Consider the following 20,389-nt stretch of genomic DNA (forward strand, 5'->3'; position numbering starts at 1 on the left):
ATATTTAGACAACGGAGGATCACTTTAATATGTTCCTTTTTTCTAATTTGAAGAGTTGCGGACATGGCTGGCACGCTCTTACCCAGTGTAATATTATTCGATATCTTGATCTTTTCTCTTTTTTCGATGTTGGAGAACTTACGTAAAAAAACCTGTTTCACAAAACTCAATAACAGGAAGACTGGATTCGAGTCTGGACAGGCCCTAAAGAGTCATTAAAAATAGTTTTTAGATGTTACCCTAATAATTGTATCGATATTATGTTTTCCAAATGCTATCGACACCACTTTGACGTGTAAATATGCCCTAATGCGAAACTAAAAACCAAAAGCGCGGAATTGTATTTGAAACAATTGTTTATTGTTTTAATAAAACGTTGGATAATCGTCAACTCAGCTGAAAACCTATGCCTCGTAATGGCGGGACACCGTACCTTGAGTTACAAGCAACTGACGGGTCGCATACATTCCGTTTACTGCAAAGATTTCGTGTAAGTTCATGTCTTTCAATGGCGCACTAGCCAATTCTCAGAACACTGGACTTCCAATTCCAATTACAGCTCCTACAGCGAGATCACGTTCCACCCGAAGCACTACCTGAATGTCCTGACTGGCCCGAATGGTAGTGGCAAGTCCACAATTGTGTCGGCCATTATTCTGGGCCTGGGCGGCGAACCGATTCTCCTGGATCGCTCCGCCAGCGTTGCTGACTACATACAGAGCAACAAATCCTCGGCCACGATTATTGTTCGGGTTTACGGACGCGCAGCCAACACCACGGAGACCTTTCGGCGCATCATCAACTCAAATGGCTCTTCCACCTTCTCAGTTAATGACAAGGACACCTCCAAGAAGAACTTCCTCGCGACCGTGTCCTCCTACAACATACAAGTCAGTAATTTATGCCAGTTCCTCCCGCAGGATCGGGTTCAGGTAAGTTGCAATCCCGACATATCAGAAATCGAGTGACTTAATTAATGCAAGTGGACCGGTTTAGGACTTTTCCAAGATGAATCCTCAAGAGCTTCTTCTCAACACAATGTCTTCCGTGTGCGACGATGAACTTACCAGTAGCTTCAATCTTTTGAAGCAGATGCGCACACAACAGGCGAATACTCACTCGAACCGGGAAAAAGAGAAAAATGATCTTGTTAAAAAGCAAAAACGATTGGAACAGTAAGTCAACCATTTTTTAATCACATACTAAGTATGTGTTAAGACCAAGGGTTGGTATTTTATATAATTGGATTTAACCGAGCAATTTATATTTTAATATATTTAATATTAGCTTTATATATTATTACTTTAATATTTTACGGTATATTTTAATTTTGTAGGTTGCAAATGACCGTTGCCCAACATAAAGAACGCGAAGAAGTCAAGCAAAAGTTGCAAATATACAGTGCCAAGAAATTGTGGGTGGAGACACTGGCTGGAGAAGCAAAAGTCGCACAGTTAAAACCCCAAGTTAAAAAGGCCAAAAATCAAAGCGACAAATTAAAGGAGCAACACAACCAACTTGTTCAGGCACAAGAACAAATTCAGAGGACAAAGGTGTCACTAAGAGAGGCTTGCTTGGAAAAGGTAGAGGCTAATTGTTTATTTCGCTTTCAATTATTAGATTTTCGGATCTTTTGCAGACGCGTTTATTAGACAAAGCTGTTGCAGAACGAAATGCCATAGAAAGTCAACTAGATTCTCTAAAACAAGGAATTCGAGAAAATAAATACGAACTGGAGGTTAGTATTTCATATGGAAAAATCTTATACCTATTATAAAATTGTGATAAATTCTCTTCAATAGCAAAACATTCAAAAATCACTAAGAAATGCTTCAGAAGCTGATAAAGTAAAACAGTTGGTGGAAAATAAAAATTACGAGTTAGAAGACTTCTACAAAAACAGACCCCAGATTCTTTCGGAACTTGAAAGGGTTAAGGAATCATGCGCAGCGGCTCGTAGTAAAGCCATGGAACAGTATAATAGACGAAAACAACTTGAACAACAACTAAATGATGAAAAGATTCCAGAAATTACAGCCTATAAACATAAAATAGAACGATTGCGAAACGTGAAAATGCAAAAAATAGAAGTAAGTAAACTATAAAATATTAGAAGAAGAGTAGGGTTAAAACAGGATACTAAAAAGTTTTACGTTTTTTCAGGAAATAAGAATGAAAAATCCAAATTTGGTTAAAGCTATGAACTGGTTGGCACAAAATAAACAGCGGTATAAATTAAACGTTTATGACCCAATGATACTTGAGGTCAGTTTTCTAAACTCATATTTTAAGAAATATATTAGAAATATATCTCCACCTTTAGCTGAACGTAGACAATTATGAAGACGCCAAATATCTGGAAAACGTTGTATCGCAGCGCGATTTATTTGCCTTTGCATGTGAGGACAAAGAGGATATGTCAGACTTAATCAACGAGTTATGTGTAAAGCAAAAATTGGGAGTTAACATTATATTTTGCGCCCCAGCCGATAGAGTAATGTATAGTCCAAGTATTTCAAAAAATGATCTGCGGTAAGCATTTAATAAAATGTAATATATTGAGGATATAGACTGTAATTGTATATTCTTTTACAGCTCCTTAGGTTTTCGTGCATATCTTGTGGAACTTGTTACCGGACCAATACCCTTAATAAACAAGCTGTGTGCCTCCTATTCAATTCATAACATTCCAATTGGTTCCGAAGCCGTGGCCAATAACACTTCATCAATTCCAAAAAACATTCGAGTTTATTTTGGCGGTGTGTATACCCTGTTCCTTCCATTTTTACATTCGACCTAATAGTTTAGATTTTATTAAATTTTTGTTTAATTTTCTTTTTTAGGAAACAAGAAGTTCGTTGTGACAGCATCTCGTTATCGTTCCGATACCATTCTTACGGAGAGCACTATCCGGGGAAAAAATCAACTTATTACAGTAGACTCACAACAATTGGCTCAGGTGATGAAACAGTGTTCCGAAGCTGTGAGAGAGAGCGACAGCATTAGGAACGCTATAACGAAGACCGACAATGAGTTTGAACGTTTACAAGCGGTTACAAAGGATGAGCAAGATAAAAAACGAAAGCTGGACCAAAAACTGTCTCATTTTACAAATCTTAAGTGCGAAGTTGAAACCCTCAGGAGGAAGCTGGAAATCCTTCAGAAAAACGATGGTAAGTGTCGATTGTCTCATTAAATTATAATTTTGATTATTATCAATGAATTTGACATCTTCCTTTTTAGCACTGGACGCTCTTAAAAATAATTTTAACAAAAGCTTGCAAAGAGATTTAAAGAAAATAATTGAAATAGAGACCAAATTGTGCATTTGTTTGCAAACTGTAGAATGTCTTTTGATTGAAAAGAAATTGGCCCAGACCAAGTCATCTGTTTATATGGTGCAACATGAGAGTCAAAGTGAAGCACTCAAGGAAAGCGAGCAACTGAGTATATCAGCAACCGTAAGCAAATAATAAACAATTTGGTTTAATTGTTCATAAGCTTTGTATTTGTAGAGGGACTTCCAAAAATTAACGCAGAGCTTGGAAGATCAGATCAGCGATGTTAACAAACGAAAGAGCGATATCCAGCGGCTTTGCGATGGGGAAATTCCAACCAGCACAAAATTTCCCTTTAAAAAGGAATTCAGAGATTTGGAAAACTTGGATTTGCCCGGGATACTTGAAGCAATACATGACTTCCAGGCACGGTTAGAGTGCATGAAAAGCGTCAATTCGGAGGTAAATTTAATAAATATTAGGCAAATAAATTAAATTTAAAATACCGTTTTAAACTAAAATAAGTCTAATTGCTGATTTGATATCGCATAAAGGCCAACTATTACTAACTAAACGTATACCGAACTGAGTTATTAATATTTTATAAATATTTAGGCAATCGACAGCTATCAACAGTTGCAAAACGAAGTCAAAAGGCTAGAAGAGGGAATACAAGAGTCTGTTGACCAAGCGAAAACTATCGAGACTGAAATGTCCAATTTATACGACAAATGGGAGCCCAAACTAGCTAGCTTGGTAGAAACAATAAGCACCAAATTTAGCGAGTTTATGGAGTCTATTGAATACGTTGGAGAAGTGGTTTTATCCAAAACTGATAAAGTGAGTAGCCAAGCCATAATATATTCCTGTTTAGTTAAAACATAAGTAAAATGTATTTTTTTTCAGTACGACTTCGATTCATACGGCATTCAGATAATGGTGCAGTTTAGGAGAAATGTCCAGTTGCAGCCGTTGGATAAGTTTATTCAATCTGGTGGCGAACGCGCAGTGTCAATTGCAATTTACTCTTTGTCATTGCAGCACGTTACTCACGTGCCATTCAGGTATTTATGAAAGACAGCATCAGCCTGCATATGGTTTGAATTTTTGGACCTTTCTAGGTGCGTTGATGAAATTAATCAGGGTATGGATGCCAAAAACGAACGTCATATATTCGATTTACTCCTTAAAGAAGCCACGAAGCACGGCTCGGCACAGTATTTGTTTGTGACACCTAAGGTAAATATATACAAACTTATTATCATTTGTAATATATATTAACATTTACATTTTTATTGTAGTTGCTTCGAGACCTGAACTACAACGAACATTTATGCGTTTCAATTGTTCACAACTCAAAAACTGTTTGTGATGGTATGAAATTCCCTAAGATATAGAAAAATCAGAAGACTTCTAATATGAATTTGTTGTCATTTTGTCTATTTATGTTTTATTACCACGTTGAAATAAAAGAAAACTATATTTTTTGTTAATTATACAGTTTTTACTATCTGAGAACGGCAGCAATAATTCGTATACGAAATGGGATAAGAAACTTTGAATTGGAGAGCCACCGGTTGTACTAAATTACTTTAAAATAATCATTTCTATTCATCGAGACCACTCTTGGTGCGACTTTTTTCAAAACTGTTGACTACTAGTAACCGAACATTTTTCAGGCAAGTCAAAAGGCATTGATGCCTGACGATTTGTTTTCTCAGATTTCAATTTGGCCTCGATTTAAAACCTTACAAAAGCAACTATCTCGTTTCACTTTTTTGTGATTTTAACACTATAATCACAAGACATATTTGTTTTTAACTTGGCGGAATAGAAGACTTAAATTAAATTTACAACAATACTTTGAATTTGAAGTTGTCACATTGGTATTAAACAGAAATTAAACCAGTTTTAACGGTAGCTATGATTATGCATTTGATACTTATTTATTATTACATTAGTACACAAAAATCATTAGAGGGTTAACAGTTGAAAAAACAAATCATGCCAACATATTTATGTATACTCCATTACATCATATATTGAATGATAAACCCGATATTACTGATCCCTCATCGGTAACTATAAAAGATCACCTTAGTTAAAGATAGTTTGTCAGTTTTTTATTAACCATTAAAGGAGTCGGGGTTTGATCGAAATACGTGTGTGCCCCCATTATGGTTGGGATTTTTTAGATCAGCAGTTATTGCTATATAGCCATATTTATAAATCTTCTACTGGCCTACTAAGTCCCAACATAATGAGAGTAAAAACCACAAAATCCGACGTCGGCGTGAACCGTTAAAAAAAATTCGGGAGGGACCAGTGTAATTAAAAGTAAAAAAAGCAACTATAGAAAAATATAACTTTTACAGTGTACAAAATTGAGCAGGTAAAATAATTATCTAAATATTGAATTCAAAATTTGGTTGTAAGTATTTGAGTTTAACACAAAAAAATATTAATCAGCTTGATTTAGTTTAAAATATTTATACCCATTTAGAAAATACTGTACACCAAGTTAGCCATGTGTACATTGAATATTTTAAGACACTAATAAATAATATCATAATAATATCAAAGGTAAATTTCCAAAATTTAAAAAAATTATATGTAAATCAAACTTACTAATTTGGTTGTACTACCTTTCTTATCAGTGTACTTTCTACCTTGTTTTAAAATAAGTTGACGAAGCCAACGTAATATGTTTTATTCTTTTAATAACAAAAGACATTTCAAAAGTTGAATAATTATTTTATAGCTTTTCTTACTCCCCATTACATAAAGTATGTAGTTGTAAGTCTTTTAAAAGGGAAAAAACTAGTACCATTATTATGATTTGAAACTATTTTGTTAAAAACAAATCGAATAGAATAAGGAGGGTTGGAAGAATGCCAGTCGATAGTTATTAGCAAAATATTTTATATTTGTTGTATTTGTGCTAAAATTTAAATTCTAAAGGCTAGACAGGGGCTTAAACCCCAGTTTTTGCAATTCTTGTATTCCTTAATAAATCCAATATACTTTTTACTCTACGGGTAAAGGTATAATTGTCGAGGATACAGGTGGTAAGAACTGGGTGAATGTTCAAAAGTTCATCTTGGGAAAAAGGAGTACCCCAAACAAGATGTGCTTTATTTTAGTATATTTCTGTCAAGCGTTTTGGTATATTTGCGATGAGCGGTCACTCTAGCGCAACCTCATAAAATTGACAAATTAAAAATTAAAATTGACAATTTTCTAGGAAATCATGAACTTAAGGGCGGAAATCGTGCTTTGTTTTTTGCTGGGCGTCGTGGCTAGCAGTTGGGTAAGTACAAAACCACTACGGTTGAACAGACCACTTTATATTATGTTTGTTTAGGGCTTCTTGGAGCATGACAGCTGGATTACGGTGGAGCTCCAGCACTCGCTGGCAGCCAACTCGGATAGCTTTTCCTTTCGCGGGAACGTTACCATTCCCAGTCTGAACTCGGGATTGGCCAATGTCGAGCAACCAGCTTTAAGCAAAGCCGACCTGGACATGTTGAAGGTAATTGAGGTTTTGGGTGCCAGGCACATTGGGACAGCCGGCAAGGAAGAGCCCGGCCTTTTCCCCTCCCAACGTGAAATACGTACATATCTGGGGCTAGCTAGCTGTGTAAGTCAGCTTATTAGTTCATTAGCTTCAGGTTTGCTCTATTAACGGCACTTCCGACTGAAATTCTTCGAAAAAATTAATTTAACCTACTTATTTTGGTATGTATGTATGTCTGTATCAAATGATACCTCCGGTCTTTCCCTCTCCCACCGTGAAATTAAGGTCTACCTAGCTGTGTAGCTTTATTAAAAAAGGCATCTCCGATTGAAGTTGTTAACATATCAGAAAAGTTTCGAAAAACTTAATTTTACCTATTTAATATGTTGTATCTGTTTCAAGATTTTTAATAGTACCGCAAAGCTTTCTTAAATATGATGGTTACTAACCTCTTGGAATTATTAAAGCACCAACCTAATGCGACTTTTAAAAAATATGAATTATTGCAAGTATTTTTACGTTTCTAAAGGCGGTAGTCTTAAACGGGGTTTGAAATACATAGTGTTGCCAGTATTACCCAGTAAAAGTTGGGGGTTTGACTAGCCTTCTAGTGAAGTATTTGTAGAAATATTCAAACAACAATTTTGTTCCAATTCCTCTTTTTACTTTCCGTTAAAGAAACTCGCCTTGCAAAATGATTTCTACCGCTTAAAGGCCACGGTGGTTTACTCAAATGGCGCCAAGGCGCAATTCATCACTTCCAACAAGGCTTGTCGCCTGCTGCAGGCGCAACTAAATGATGTGCTTTGGGTGTCGCTTGATCCCTCCGGCTACGTTACCGGCATCACTGTTTCGCAGGACACGGCTCCCGCCACAGTCGAGTGCACCGACGAAGACGTGAACAAGTTGGTTGAATCGCAATTCAGCACCGATGTCCTGATCCGCCATGCTGAATTGGCTCCCGTGCCGGATACCGCTGGCTTCATTCAGAAAGTGGAGCGGGAACGTGAGGCCAGGGAGCGCGGTGAAGTTCGCGACAACAGGGGTTTCTTCGCCAAATACGTAAGTGCAATTAGTACACAATAATTCCTTACCATAATTCCTAATCTTCTGAATTTTAGTGGATGTACATCGTACCGGTGGTTCTGTTGGTTTTCATTTCGGGAGCCACCAACCAAGACGGAGCGAAATAGGACAATCTGTATTAATTTGGTGTACACTTTTGTTTGTTAGCATTTCCTAATTACATTTCCTAGGCAATTATGGATTTACCAAGTCATAGCAATTAAAGAGTATGTAAAATAAATAAAATATTGATACAACATTTTAGAGTCAATATTTTTGATTTTGTTTTTGAACGGCTTTTATATCTTTCGCGAAACAGAATCCTATTTATAAAATCTTCAAAACGCTTTTTTCTACCTGTAATATACTTTTCTACGAATATAATTTACCAAATTATTCCTATGGGAACTATAAGACATAGTAGTCCATTAAATATACTACATGAAATAGAAGGAAGGCTTTTGGGAAAGGTTCATCCCGATATATTTTAAAATTTTAAACAATTTTGTAAGCAGTTAAAAAACTATTGAATTTTACCAAATTTTAACTATTTATCCGTTTTCAATTCTTTTTGATAAGAAACCGTCGACGGTTTTGAGGACCAACCAAAATATAATCTATAAAGTTTCGGAGTATATTTTGTCTAATTTAAAGAACATTTTTTTAAAGCCTACTATTTAGTTGGTTTTAATTCGTTTTATTTTTGTATCGGTTTCTTTGACACCGAGATTTGCTTTTCGGGGGAGTTTTGGTTGAAAGGGATTACTGTGACACCCCTGATAGAAATGCAATCCAGTGTCTATTGTCTTTAAGTGATACTCCTTCAATTTTGGTAGACGTTAATATACATTTTATGTCGGCAAATAAAGGTTTTAAATGCCATCTGTACAGAGTTACCAAATGGATGAAATCGGAAAACTTCCAATCGATGGCAGGAACGATCTTGGTGATTGTGGTCTAGAGGAATGGCAGCCACGTTATTTAGTTTCTGCAAAATAAAGTTTTTCCTGCAATTAAAAATTGTTTTTATTCTGGGCGATAAAAGCTTCGTCCAGCAGCCCAAGAACGGCACCGATTACATTTTTTTTTTTAATAATTTTGTTTTTAAATTAAAATAAATATGTGGTGGATCTATACGTCGGTGCAAAAAGGATATTTTTACAGTGGTAGGTAAACGCTATTGGAGTGACAGACTACAAAAATTACTTTGTTCACAAATTTGAACAGATTTTAGAAATATAGAGGAGTAAGGTGTCGAGTAGGGTAAGGGCAAACACGTCAAATCTCATATGGTACGTCACGTCAAAAATTTCAAATAATTCTAGTCGATTTCTCTTATCGAGCCCACAATGCATTTACAATAATATTATTAAGAGTTCAAAATTTGTTCGCGTTACTCGTAGAGTGAAAAGAGTGAATCTCTCAGAAAGTATGTGACAGATAGAAGAAAGCGTTGGCGACCTGCGCAGCGCAAGTTTATATCAGTGCCATGCCCTCTCGACCGCCCACAGTTGTTATACTAAAAACAAATTTTTTTTTGTTCAATTTAAACCCAGAACTAAAGTATATTTTTTCAAAGTACAAAGTATATTTTATCAGTTCGTCACCTTAGCCTACAACTTTTAAAAGTGAAAAAAATATTGGTTAGCGCCAATAGCTGAAGTATTTTACTCCGCTGAAATTTTACCATCGAACTTTTACAGGAGTATGCTCAATAGATGTCAACAACTTTCTGCTTTCAAACCTTTGAAAAACATTATTTTTTGGAAAGGTTACATTAAAAAACAAGGATTATTCGTCACTATTCCCTACACTCCTATAACAATTTTTGGGCCTTTCGAATTTTAAAAGCACGTTTTACATTAATGGCACACTGTTGAAAACAAAAAAACGTTTCAGCCGAGTGCTACGCCCACTCTAACGGCCTTAAACCACTTAAGCTAAGTAACGAGTATCTGATAGTCGATGAACTCAACTATAGCTTCTTCCCTGTTTTTACTTGCCCGTTAAAAATGTAATATTAAAAAATAAATTAAATAAGGGTCACTTTGGGCTACCTGAAATTAAATAATCTTTCATTTGAGCTTTGTGAACGGATCATTTTTATAAGCTGTAGGAGGTACATCGATTTGCACAACGTAGTTTCAAGAAAATGGTAATAAAAGTTAGAAAACCACTGCAGATATCGAAATATTTTTTTTACTACAAGTTTAAAAAACAAAACTAGACAGTAAAAATGCCGATTTGTAACGCAATTGACGGAAATCGCCATTTATATGTAGATATAACATTTTTAGAAGTATAGGCTTGTAAAACCATAACGTGTCGTGTTTCGGAGGGGTTTTGCCCCGGGTTATTTTAAAGTCACTAGTCAGTAGTGCTTATGCCCGTTTCTCGTAGAGTAAAAGTGTAATATAGATTCATGGGAAAGTATGTAACAGGCACAAAGAAGCGTTTCCGACCCCATATATATATTCTTGATCAGGATCACTAGCCGATTCGATTTAGCCTTGTCCGTCTGTCCGTCCGTCCGTTCGTCTGTCCGTCCGTCCGTCCGTCTGTCCGTATAAACGCTGAGATCTAGGCTATTGGGATTTGTCATGCAGATTCTTGAGCTTCTTACGCAGCGCAAGTGTGTTACGCGAATATGCCACGCCCACTCTAACGCCCACAAACCGCCCAAACAATTTTCATGCTAGAAAAAAAATGTAACTGAAATGTATTAGTCTCGTCTATACCTATCGATTGACCCAACAAAAAGTTTGCCACGCCCACTTTAACGTGTATAACGCCCAAATCTGCCTACCGCCCACATAACCATATATTGACACATTTCATCTCGCTTTTCTGCTTGCATATCTCCATTTCCCCTTGGTCCCTTTTTGCTGAGTAACGGGTATCTGATGTCGAGTCACTCGACTATAGCGTTCTTCTTTGTTTATAGTTAAAATCAAGTAGGCCATGAATCGGATAATCATTTGTCGTAGCTGACCAAATAATCCAAAACTAAGACCATTCGCCACACACATCTACTCATAAATACTTAACACATGGCCTCTGTAGTAGAGTAAATCTTTACCTAGATTTTGACTAGGACGTGATATTCGTCTTTGGAAGAGGCAAATCATCTGCCTTCTCAACATCCTGCTGTTAAACCATGAGCCTACGTTTTAAATCTCGCCCCTACGGCTGAAAACTGATTTTTGTGGGTATACGAGAAGCTTTCCCCGACATCCCAAGGGCGCTCAAAACGCTGGAACCTTGATCATTATGGATTCTATAGCAGGACTTTGAAGGGAATTTTCTTTTGGGGAGGCGAGTACCCTCTCAATATTCTTCCGTTAAATCATCAGACTTAAACTGATTCGGATTCCAAGTACCTTCAGACAAAAGCTCATGGGTTAGAGCTATCTGGGGAAGCCCAAAACGACGATTATTGTAAAAGGGGGGATACCAAAGAGATAAGAAATGGGATAAAGTTTGAAAATGCTCGAATAAGCAGTGTATACGTTGTATTGACAAAATCACCACTCAGTATAAATGACCTGAAAACCGCAACATTCAAAGGGCATACAAATTGTATCATAGTATTGATCTGATCAATTCGGCAATTTATTCTAAGCTCATAAAAGAATGTTTACTTTAAAAAACAAGGGAGAACGCTATAGTCGAGTACCTCGACTATCAGATACCCGTTACTCAGCTAAATGGAGATATGCAAGCAGCAAAGCGAGATTAAAATGCGCCACCTACCGGCGGTATACAGATTTAAGCGTTATGGGCGTTAGAGTGGGCGTGGCAAATTTTTTTTTGGATCAATCGATAGGTATTGACGAGACCAATACATTTCAGTTAAAATTTTTTATCTAGCATGAAAATTGTGGGTGTCACAGGGTTTTGCGGTTTGTGGGCGTTAAAGTGGGCGTGGCAAATTTTTTTTTGGATCAATCGATAGGTATTGACGAGACCAATACATTTCAGTTAAAATTTTTTATCTAGCATGAAAATTGTGGGCGTCACAGGGTTTTGCGGTTTGTGGGCGTTAAAGTGGGCGTGGCAAATTTTTTTTTGGGTCAATCAATAGGTATTGATGAGAACATTACATTTCAGTTAAAATTTTCTATCTAGCATCAAAACTGTAGGAGCCACAGTTTTGGGCGGTTTGTGGGCGTTAGAGTGGGCGTGGCAGTCTACTGAAACAAACTTGCGCTGCGTAGGAAGCTCAGGAATCTGCACGCCAAATCTCAATAGCCTAGCTCCCATAGTTTCCGAGATCTCAGCGTTCATCCGGACAGACAGACGGACAGACGGACAGACGGACAGACGGACATGGCTAGATCGACTCGGCTAGTGATCCTGATCAAGAATATATATACTTTATGGGGTCGGAAACGCTTCCTTCTGCCTGTTACATACTTTCCGACGAATCTAGTATACCCTTTTACTCTACGAGTAACGGGTATACAAATTTCAGAACGTATATATGTAGTTTTGAAGTTTTTGGTGCGACTGCATTTTTAACGAAAATACATTTATTTATAAAATCACTGTCCAAAACTACCTATGGAATCAATTTAAAGAACATTGTAAATGGCCCGATGCAGTTTGAGGTAATATTTTTAGTTTTCATACGGCGTTAAGTATGATGGAATACACTTCATCACTGATTACTATTCCTTTTTGTTCGCAAATGTCTTTTGGGAATGCAGAGCACGTTTCCAAAAAAATCTATTGCCAAAAAATCTATTTAGTTTAGTTTTAATATTTGTAAACTTCTCTAACGTCACACAGAATTTGGTTTTAAGCTCTTGTTTGGTTACACGACAAAAACTATAAGAAAACAGTTAATAAATGCTATTACTAAAACACAAAGAAGCATAGGATTTTTTTTATTATTAGAAGGAAAATGTTACAGGTGTACAAAGTGCATATCGTACATGCAAGGAACATATGCATATTGTATGTACTTGGAACAAATTAAGAATAGCAATTGAAGTCCAATGCTAAACTTCATTTGGACGCATTAATCCAACTGAAAGTGTGAACCGCAATTAAATACTTTTTATGCCGCAAGTGATGGGGTATCCGTTGAGAACCGTGAATTACACGGTCGCTTAACCACGGACCACCCCGAAATTGACTTGAGTGAGATGCGTGCCGAGTGGTTGCAATACAAATTTGTAATTACAATTCCTGGCGCCTTCCCGGGGAAGGTCTGCTAGTGGAACCCCCCAACATTCGCTAAAAAACAATTTTCACGATGTTGGCCGTCCAGTGCGGTGAGGGCTACGTGACAATTTGCCGATACCCAAATTTCTCCATCGACCAGAAACGCCTTCCTTGGCGTAAAAAAACGAATCGCCCGTGGGCTTGTTTTTTCTACCCACAAGGCGAGCCAACATGTGGTAACCCATAATTTACGCCTAGGGATGTTATGATTTTGATTATATCAAAGACTTCAAGAATAGTACTTTGTAGTTATTATAATGAGACACAAGTTCACACATTTACCATTCAACATTGTACGATATTTAGCATATTTAAACAAGTTCTTTTTTTTAGCAAAACTAATACACTTGGTGTACATTTCAATTTTTTATAAGCAATATTCTACTTGCGGAAATGTGAAAATAATCTAGCACTTCTCTAGTTTTATTCTAGCAATAATTATTTGTACTTTGCTTGAGAAACAAAGAGGTTTAAAAACATTCACAATACTTTCTTTTTCTTTGGAAAGGGAACTTTTTAAAAATATTCTTCTCTCCAGAAGTACACATTTCAATCTGACAGCATAAAGCTGAAAAGTGTTCAATTTGTGAACAGTCGTCACACTCAATTGCTTGTCATCTAGATAATCCCAAATATTGTGACAGTAATATTGACATCGACTGTATTGTAAATTGTATTCTTTTTTATGCATCTTAATCCGACACCCCTTTTCGTTTAAATTTAAATTACCTATTTGCCAAACAAGGCGCACTGAAGGATAACAAAACACTTTTAAATTTGAGCCCACAAATTGTCAGATCAAAAAGCAGAATCGGGAAAGAGCCATCTGTCAAAATTCTCGTCGTGCCATGCAATCTGTCGTTCTTCGCAATTCTCTCGCTGGGGCAACATTACCAATGTTGAAATAAAAAGCGTCCACATGCCCGATACTCATAATTATATATGTCCTAATAAGTGCTATGTGCATATCCCGGTGCACTTGTCAAGTGTTGGCATACCAACTCAACCAAGCCGTTCATTAAAGTATACATTTTCGATGTTTAAATTAGCCACCCCCTCGGAACGGAGAGGGTTGCGGATTGGTCTGCCACTTACAATTACTTAAATTGTTCATGTTAATGTGTTACCTTTGGCCGACATTTAAACACAAAACGACCTCGTCGAGGGGTGTTGTCACTCGGAGCGGTTAATAGCTCTATTACACCCCCAATTAGTTCAAAAACAGATACGTGTTTAAATTATTTAGCTAGTTTAGGGTGCGTTAAAGATTTGAAAGGATGACGAACTATGTAATAATGGTCCAGAATTAAGTGCTTGGAAATCAAATCCTTAATTCTAACTTTCCCTTTTTGAAAATAGATATCGCCTGTATTGTTTAGATTTGCATATGTAGAAATAAATATTGGTAAGCACCTTTAATTTTCTTAAAATGTATCACATTTATTAAGCTTTTTGATTTTATTAACTTCAAAAAACTCTTATTCTTTTAAAATAAACATTTTAAAGTCGCCCTATATCTAAATTGTTTAACTACAAAAATCTACCCATTTAAGAATATGTTCTTTAGCTTTCCTTCTCCGTCTGAAATGTTCCACAACCCAGTGAAGCATTGGTTAAATGTAAAATAAACAATCTTAGAGGACAATACGCGCATAAGAGATCTATGAGATCGGAAACGCATCTTACATAAGAATACATGAGCAATATTTCGCCGTAGTCCACAAGAGAACCTCCTTTCTTTGAGTGAGATAAAACATCAATAAGGACCCAAAGAATGCATTCTGTTCTCATAAAACAAATAAATGCTAATACGGCAGCGAACAAACACGGGAGTTTGAGAACAGTACTTGGGCAAACATGTACCCACGCAGATGCACTCATGGGCATTAAATTTGTAACAAGTTAGCAGCTGGCGCCAATTCACAAGCGTCGTGTCGAGTGATTAAACAATCGCATTGATACTCAGTCCCCGGCCATCCATATCCATGCTGATTCCAATTCACACAATCCCAATTGAATTTCGGATTGACAGGTTCATAAACGGCATTGTTCGCGCTGTTTGTATTTGAATTTCATGCCCGAATACAATTGCTCTTTTCCTGCCCACACATCCAGGATCTCACAAAAGGCGGGAAAGAGGCTTATGCGTCGGGTAAATACGGTCTAGTTTGCTTTGGTCATGGGAAGGCCAATTGCGGACTTATTCCGGGTGCTCTGTAGGGTGTGCGGTTCATTATCATCGAGATAATCCCATTAGAAAACGTTGCGGCAAGTGCTAGTTTGATATTCAAGCGAAACCTTCGGGGAAGGATAATAAATACATATGCAGTTTGCACATGACAAAATATCCTGGCATAATAGTGCAGGCGGGTTTTGATTAGCATTTATCGGCGGTTCCCTGAAGTATATAATCCTAATCTGGTTTGGGCGAAATTTATGGCAATAAAAGTACTGCCTATTTGGTAACTCATATTTCGATTTCGAAAAATGAATTGATTTCAAAAATCTAAGATCAAAAACATTCATCTCAAATCCCTGTTTTACTTTTAAATTCCAAAATATTTTGGGCTCTCCGATTGCGGAATAAATTCACGGGATGAACTGAATTTCAATGAGGTCGGGGGACAGGACAGTGAAAATATTGACTGAATACGCAATAAAGTAAGAGTTCAAAGGATTTGCCTTGTGGGTAAATGGATAAAAAACATAAGGTTTATATTTATGATTATTTCTTAAAGCCTTTTAAATAAATAAAGTCCATCATGAGATTATATGATACGTAAGAGAATGCGATTAAAATAAATTAACTCAAAGTGCCTTAAATTGGCAGATGTTTCTGGGTTTCGATGTGCTGCTGTAATGTGAGTGCCGACCACAAAGCTTTGCCATGCTTTAAATATGAAAATGCCAAAAAGTACAAATTCCTCAAATGTGCGCACATAAATCTGTAAAATTTCGAATGCCCATACAAAATTCCAAATCACTTTAACTGCTGGTAATCGGCGCATAATCTTCGAAAATTTGCATGCACTCCCCACGAAAGAAGGTATTTGAGATCCTTATCGTGCACATTATTCACGTCACGTCTGAAGTATTCGAAGCATAGTAAAAACTGCCCATCAATTTCCTTCCCTGGCCACTCCCCCCGCAGCCCCGCCCCTTTTCCAAACCCCCTCCCCGTAATCGAAAGAATATTAGAATACTCGGGGTCCTGCTACTAAATTACCTCGGCGATTTGGCCGGCGATGACGGCTTGTTGTGGGAGTTGTGTCCCGATTGTCCTGGTCCCGGTCTTGGTCCCTCGGATCGTTGGGGCAATTATCGTCGGCTGGGAGCCCCGATATGTCGCACTACGGACAAGCCCGCCGCCCATCAAAGGCTCGTTCGTTCCCCATCCTCGTCTCTGGCCATTTGAGCCATTGAGGCGGCTGCAAACTCCGGTCTCTCCAGGTCGTACATGATCGCCCCGGGGCAGAATGGGGCCTTACTACAGGAGTACAGCAGTACAGGGCACAGGAGATGGGCCGCGGCACAGGCGTTGCGTCTGGCACGGGCTAGTGGCCATAATTCTCGGTACACGACTGCAGAAAAGGGCTGCTGCAGCGGCATCACCGGCGGCAGACGACCCGCCGATCGGATCGCAAAAACGTTAGGAATCTCTGACGCATACCAAGAATGTTGCACTCCGTTGTCGGCCCCATAGACCGACTTCTTGGTTCTGTAATTTTACAGAAGAGATGTGATAGTTTTGATTGATGGCTAACATAATTTAAGGTTCCCTCGTTTTTTAGAAACCAATTTAGGAAATGGAAATGTCCATTTTAGTAAAAAAAACTCATAGTTAAAGTTAGATCTAATTTAAACAAAAGGATCACACAGTTAAGAAATGATTTTATAGTTTGTACAGGAAAATGGTCGTATCATCATATTTAATAATATTCATTATAATAATATTTATTGATTATAAGATAACAAGTTATATTTGTATAAAAAACATATAGCTTTTAACCTGTTCTCCTGTATAGAACTCTAAGGAAGCATTATAAAAGGAGGATTATATTTCATTCAAAAATTACAATAATTGGAGTGAACTTAAAGTTACAGAAACGACACAACATTTAACAGTATAAGAAAAATATTATTATACACAGAGAAAATTCTGACGTTCTCATCTGAGTTGAAAATGTTCTTAAAAATAGAACGACATTTTTATGTTGAAAATGTTTTTATTTTGCTCGAATCAAGTTGGATTGGCGGTATTTAAGTACATTGTAGTACAAATAAACTATTAGTTCAGTCCATAGTGTTTACAATAAAAAGTTGTTAAATAAACTCAGTTTAACTTTTCTCTTCTCCCCATTTCGTTCTTATATTGATACCATAATGTACTTACAGGTTTTTTAAGAACGAATGTTCTCAATTCAAGAACAATGTTCTCAATTCAAAAACAAGATGGTTTTCTCTGTGTAGTTAGACATTTTATAGAAACTAAATGTAGACTTTTTAAATTTTTTAAAATTTTGTTTGAATGTTAAGAAAAGTATTGTCAATAAATTGTTACGTTGAAATTATAAGTTTCCACAGCATTCTTGGACAAACCTTAGGACTATACATTTTGCACAAGAACGGTAATGAGCTGATCATCGACTGTTGTGATATGATAAGTACGACTTCTATCGGAGGCGGCAGACCGATTCTGGCCGAGCAGCGCCCATAACGACACAGGTCGTCAAAAGCTGGTGCGGAAAGTGGAGGAGGGACGCACGCGGCTCTGCGAGATCGGAGGCGATGCCGGCTCTAAAGCTTGAGCACTGGAGCGATTGCAGATTTTGTTACGAAGGTTAATATAAAGCGGAGAACAAGGAGAGCAACCCGTGTCAAAACTGAAAGAACGAAAGACAATCATCGCTCAAAGGCGATTTTCGCACACCCTTACGTGCTGGGTAACAAAACTGAATAAGCGATTGTAAATTAAAGAAAACATAGTCTAAAACTTAAAGATTTTATTTACCATAACATATATATGATAAAAAAATCAATCAAATCAAATCAGTAATCAAAGACCCAGATCTAATTCAACTTTGTCAAGTTGTTTTCATATTATATGAACAAATTCATTGTTTTTGAAACATTTGGTGAGTTCGAATTGAAGGTCTAAGGACCGTTACTTCGTCCTCATGTTTAACTAGAACTAAGTTTTAAACTCTATGTATAAACCTACTTTTGGATAGTAAATCTATCCTAAATCTAAATTAAAGTAATGTTAAGTAAAAATAACAATTGTTCGGCCATCGCTTCCTAGAATCCTTAAATATAACAGATAAACCCACAATAGGTTTCACATGATCTCTCTATTTAGGTTGCAGAATGGGCTGTTAGACCGAAATTGTCGTGGTGTCACAAAAAATGACGAGCGCAATTAGTAAAACTAATTCCCCCACAAGACGATGCATATTTATGAGAGCATGTGGCTTACCGTATACCCCGCCGAGTGCAGGTAACATGAACTCAGCGCAAAAGTTATGAGCACAAAATGCAAAGTCAAGCAAGCAAAATCCTATAATTAAACAATTATAGCAACTCCCACTTTTGCTCGTGGTCATTCGCTGGCCCTGGACCCTTGCGCTATGTGCGCTACTCCTCCTCTTTGCGATCAGGACGGATTTCGCCCAGTGTAGCACGACGCAGGTAGTGGTGGAGGAGGAGCTGCGCGAGTTGGAGGAGTCGGAGGAGCCAGGAGGGAGTCGGTAGCACAAGTACTTCCTTCTGTGCGAGGAATGCTAGCGATTCTCGGCTCTCCATCTCTCCATCCTCGACTGCGCCCCAAGCTCCACCTCCGTCTGGGAGTCTGGAAGCCGTCGGAGGCCCGGGCCCCGAAAGTCGGGTTCAAATGCATTTCGATCTCTGGCATTGACACTTGCGGTTGTTTGGTGGAGGTCGGGCAGCACTGCCATAATTATAATACCCGCAAGTAAAAACCCCAGCCCAAGGACTGATAAAGATTGCAAGCATAAACAAAAACAAACGCTGTACCTATTCAGTGGGCAGTTATAAAAGATGTTGCCTAGCGAACGGCAACGGAGGGTATTTTTATCAAAATTTTTGAATTATCGCAAAAGTATTTCAAAAATACTTTTTTATATAGTTCAATATCTGTGATGTGGTTTTTATGTTCGTCCGAACTGTATAATTATGAATGACTTTTTCATAAGAAATATAAATATCATTAGTATTATACCAACTCTAACTTCTTCCCTTCAACTTTGCTGATCCGGCATTAATGGATTATACTATTGTACTTACGTACTACTTTCGATCGTTTTCCCGCACCCTTTGCTTAAATTATATTTATTAATAATGAGCTTTAAAATTCTTATTATTTTGCTTTTAATATCTTATTATGTCCAAAACGATCCTATAAAGTCGTCTTTTGTATGCAATAAAATAAACTTATCATTTAACTTACATACATTGATCGGCATATTTCCTAACTTATAGCTTATTTGGTCATGAACAAAGTACTTCGTAAATCGTATAATTTGTTCCTGTGTGAGCTCTGTTACAAAATAATATTTATAGCAAAGCTTGTCTTGATTTCCTTTTGAAATATAATTTCAAACTTTAAATAATTAAGCTTTGGGTTGGGTTGCAGTTTTTAAGAGTTCATAATAAAGTAGTTACCAAATAAAATCTTGAAATCATTATATATATTCGGAAATACTTGAAAGTGTGCGGAGCCTTAAAAGAATCTCTGCTCCAGCGAATGCGAACTGCAAGCTTGGATTTGGGGGGTTCAGCGGCTACCACTAATGATATGTAGATGACGGCAAGTAAACCTCGGCGTAAACCATGTATTTAGCCTCATGTGCGAGCATAAGACAAAAAGAAACTGGACGGGCACGATAAATTATTTGAGACGAGTCGATCTCACCCCCGAATCTGGATCGCAGAGTTCGTCGGGTCTCGGAATCGGAATCTCAAGAAGTCTGGGGACCTCGACCTGCTCCTGCGTGGCTTCACTCGTTTGTCTTGCCGGCCGCCAGCAGAAGAAACCTCGGTCAGTGCCAGTTTTGGTGCCCGGTTCGAGTTCCAGGCCAAGTCAAAGTCAAAGTCGCAGTCCCAGCCTCGATAATTAACACACAAGCGCGGGGCGTGATGAGCAACGGACCTCAGAACCAAACAAATTATTAAAAATGAATTAGTGGAAATATAAATATGTGATTTCGAAATCCCATGGACCGCTGGAGCCACGTGCTCCTAGGCATCCACATCGGGCCCTGATGACGCCCCTGGCCACGTC

At 37.6% G+C, this 20,389-nt stretch overlaps 2 protein-coding genes across 2 annotated transcripts; both read left to right on the forward strand.

The window, feature by feature from the left end:
• The first annotated feature begins 284 nt into the window (after nucleotides 1–284).
• On the forward strand, nucleotides 285–4,771 carry SMC5 (structural maintenance of chromosomes 5). The gene is made up of 16 exons (XM_036815770.3): nucleotides 285–490; nucleotides 560–932; nucleotides 997–1,175; nucleotides 1,337–1,583; nucleotides 1,640–1,738; nucleotides 1,803–2,090; nucleotides 2,164–2,265; nucleotides 2,324–2,532; nucleotides 2,596–2,759; nucleotides 2,844–3,173; nucleotides 3,244–3,461; nucleotides 3,516–3,740; nucleotides 3,894–4,118; nucleotides 4,185–4,342; nucleotides 4,400–4,517; nucleotides 4,580–4,771. The coding sequence occupies exons 1-16, from the start codon at nucleotides 417–419 to the stop codon at nucleotides 4,673–4,675; spliced, it is 3,105 nt and encodes a 1,034-aa protein (XP_036671665.3). The 5' UTR covers nucleotides 285–416; the 3' UTR covers nucleotides 4,676–4,771.
• Nucleotides 4,772–6,422: 1,651 nt separating this feature from the next.
• Nucleotides 6,423–8,131, forward strand: EMC10 (ER membrane protein complex subunit 10). The gene is made up of 4 exons (XM_017080769.4): nucleotides 6,423–6,588; nucleotides 6,643–6,810; nucleotides 7,474–7,857; nucleotides 7,917–8,131. Exons 1-4 carry the CDS (start codon nucleotides 6,529–6,531, stop codon nucleotides 7,986–7,988), a joined length of 684 nt encoding a protein of 227 aa, XP_016936258.1. The 5' UTR covers nucleotides 6,423–6,528; the 3' UTR covers nucleotides 7,989–8,131.
• Nucleotides 8,132–20,389: the final 12,258 nt, after the last annotated feature.

Source organism: Drosophila suzukii, chromosome 3 (assembly GCF_043229965.1).
Source record: "Drosophila suzukii chromosome 3, CBGP_Dsuzu_IsoJpt1.0, whole genome shotgun sequence".
NCBI lineage: Eukaryota > Metazoa > Arthropoda > Insecta > Diptera > Drosophilidae > Drosophila > Drosophila suzukii.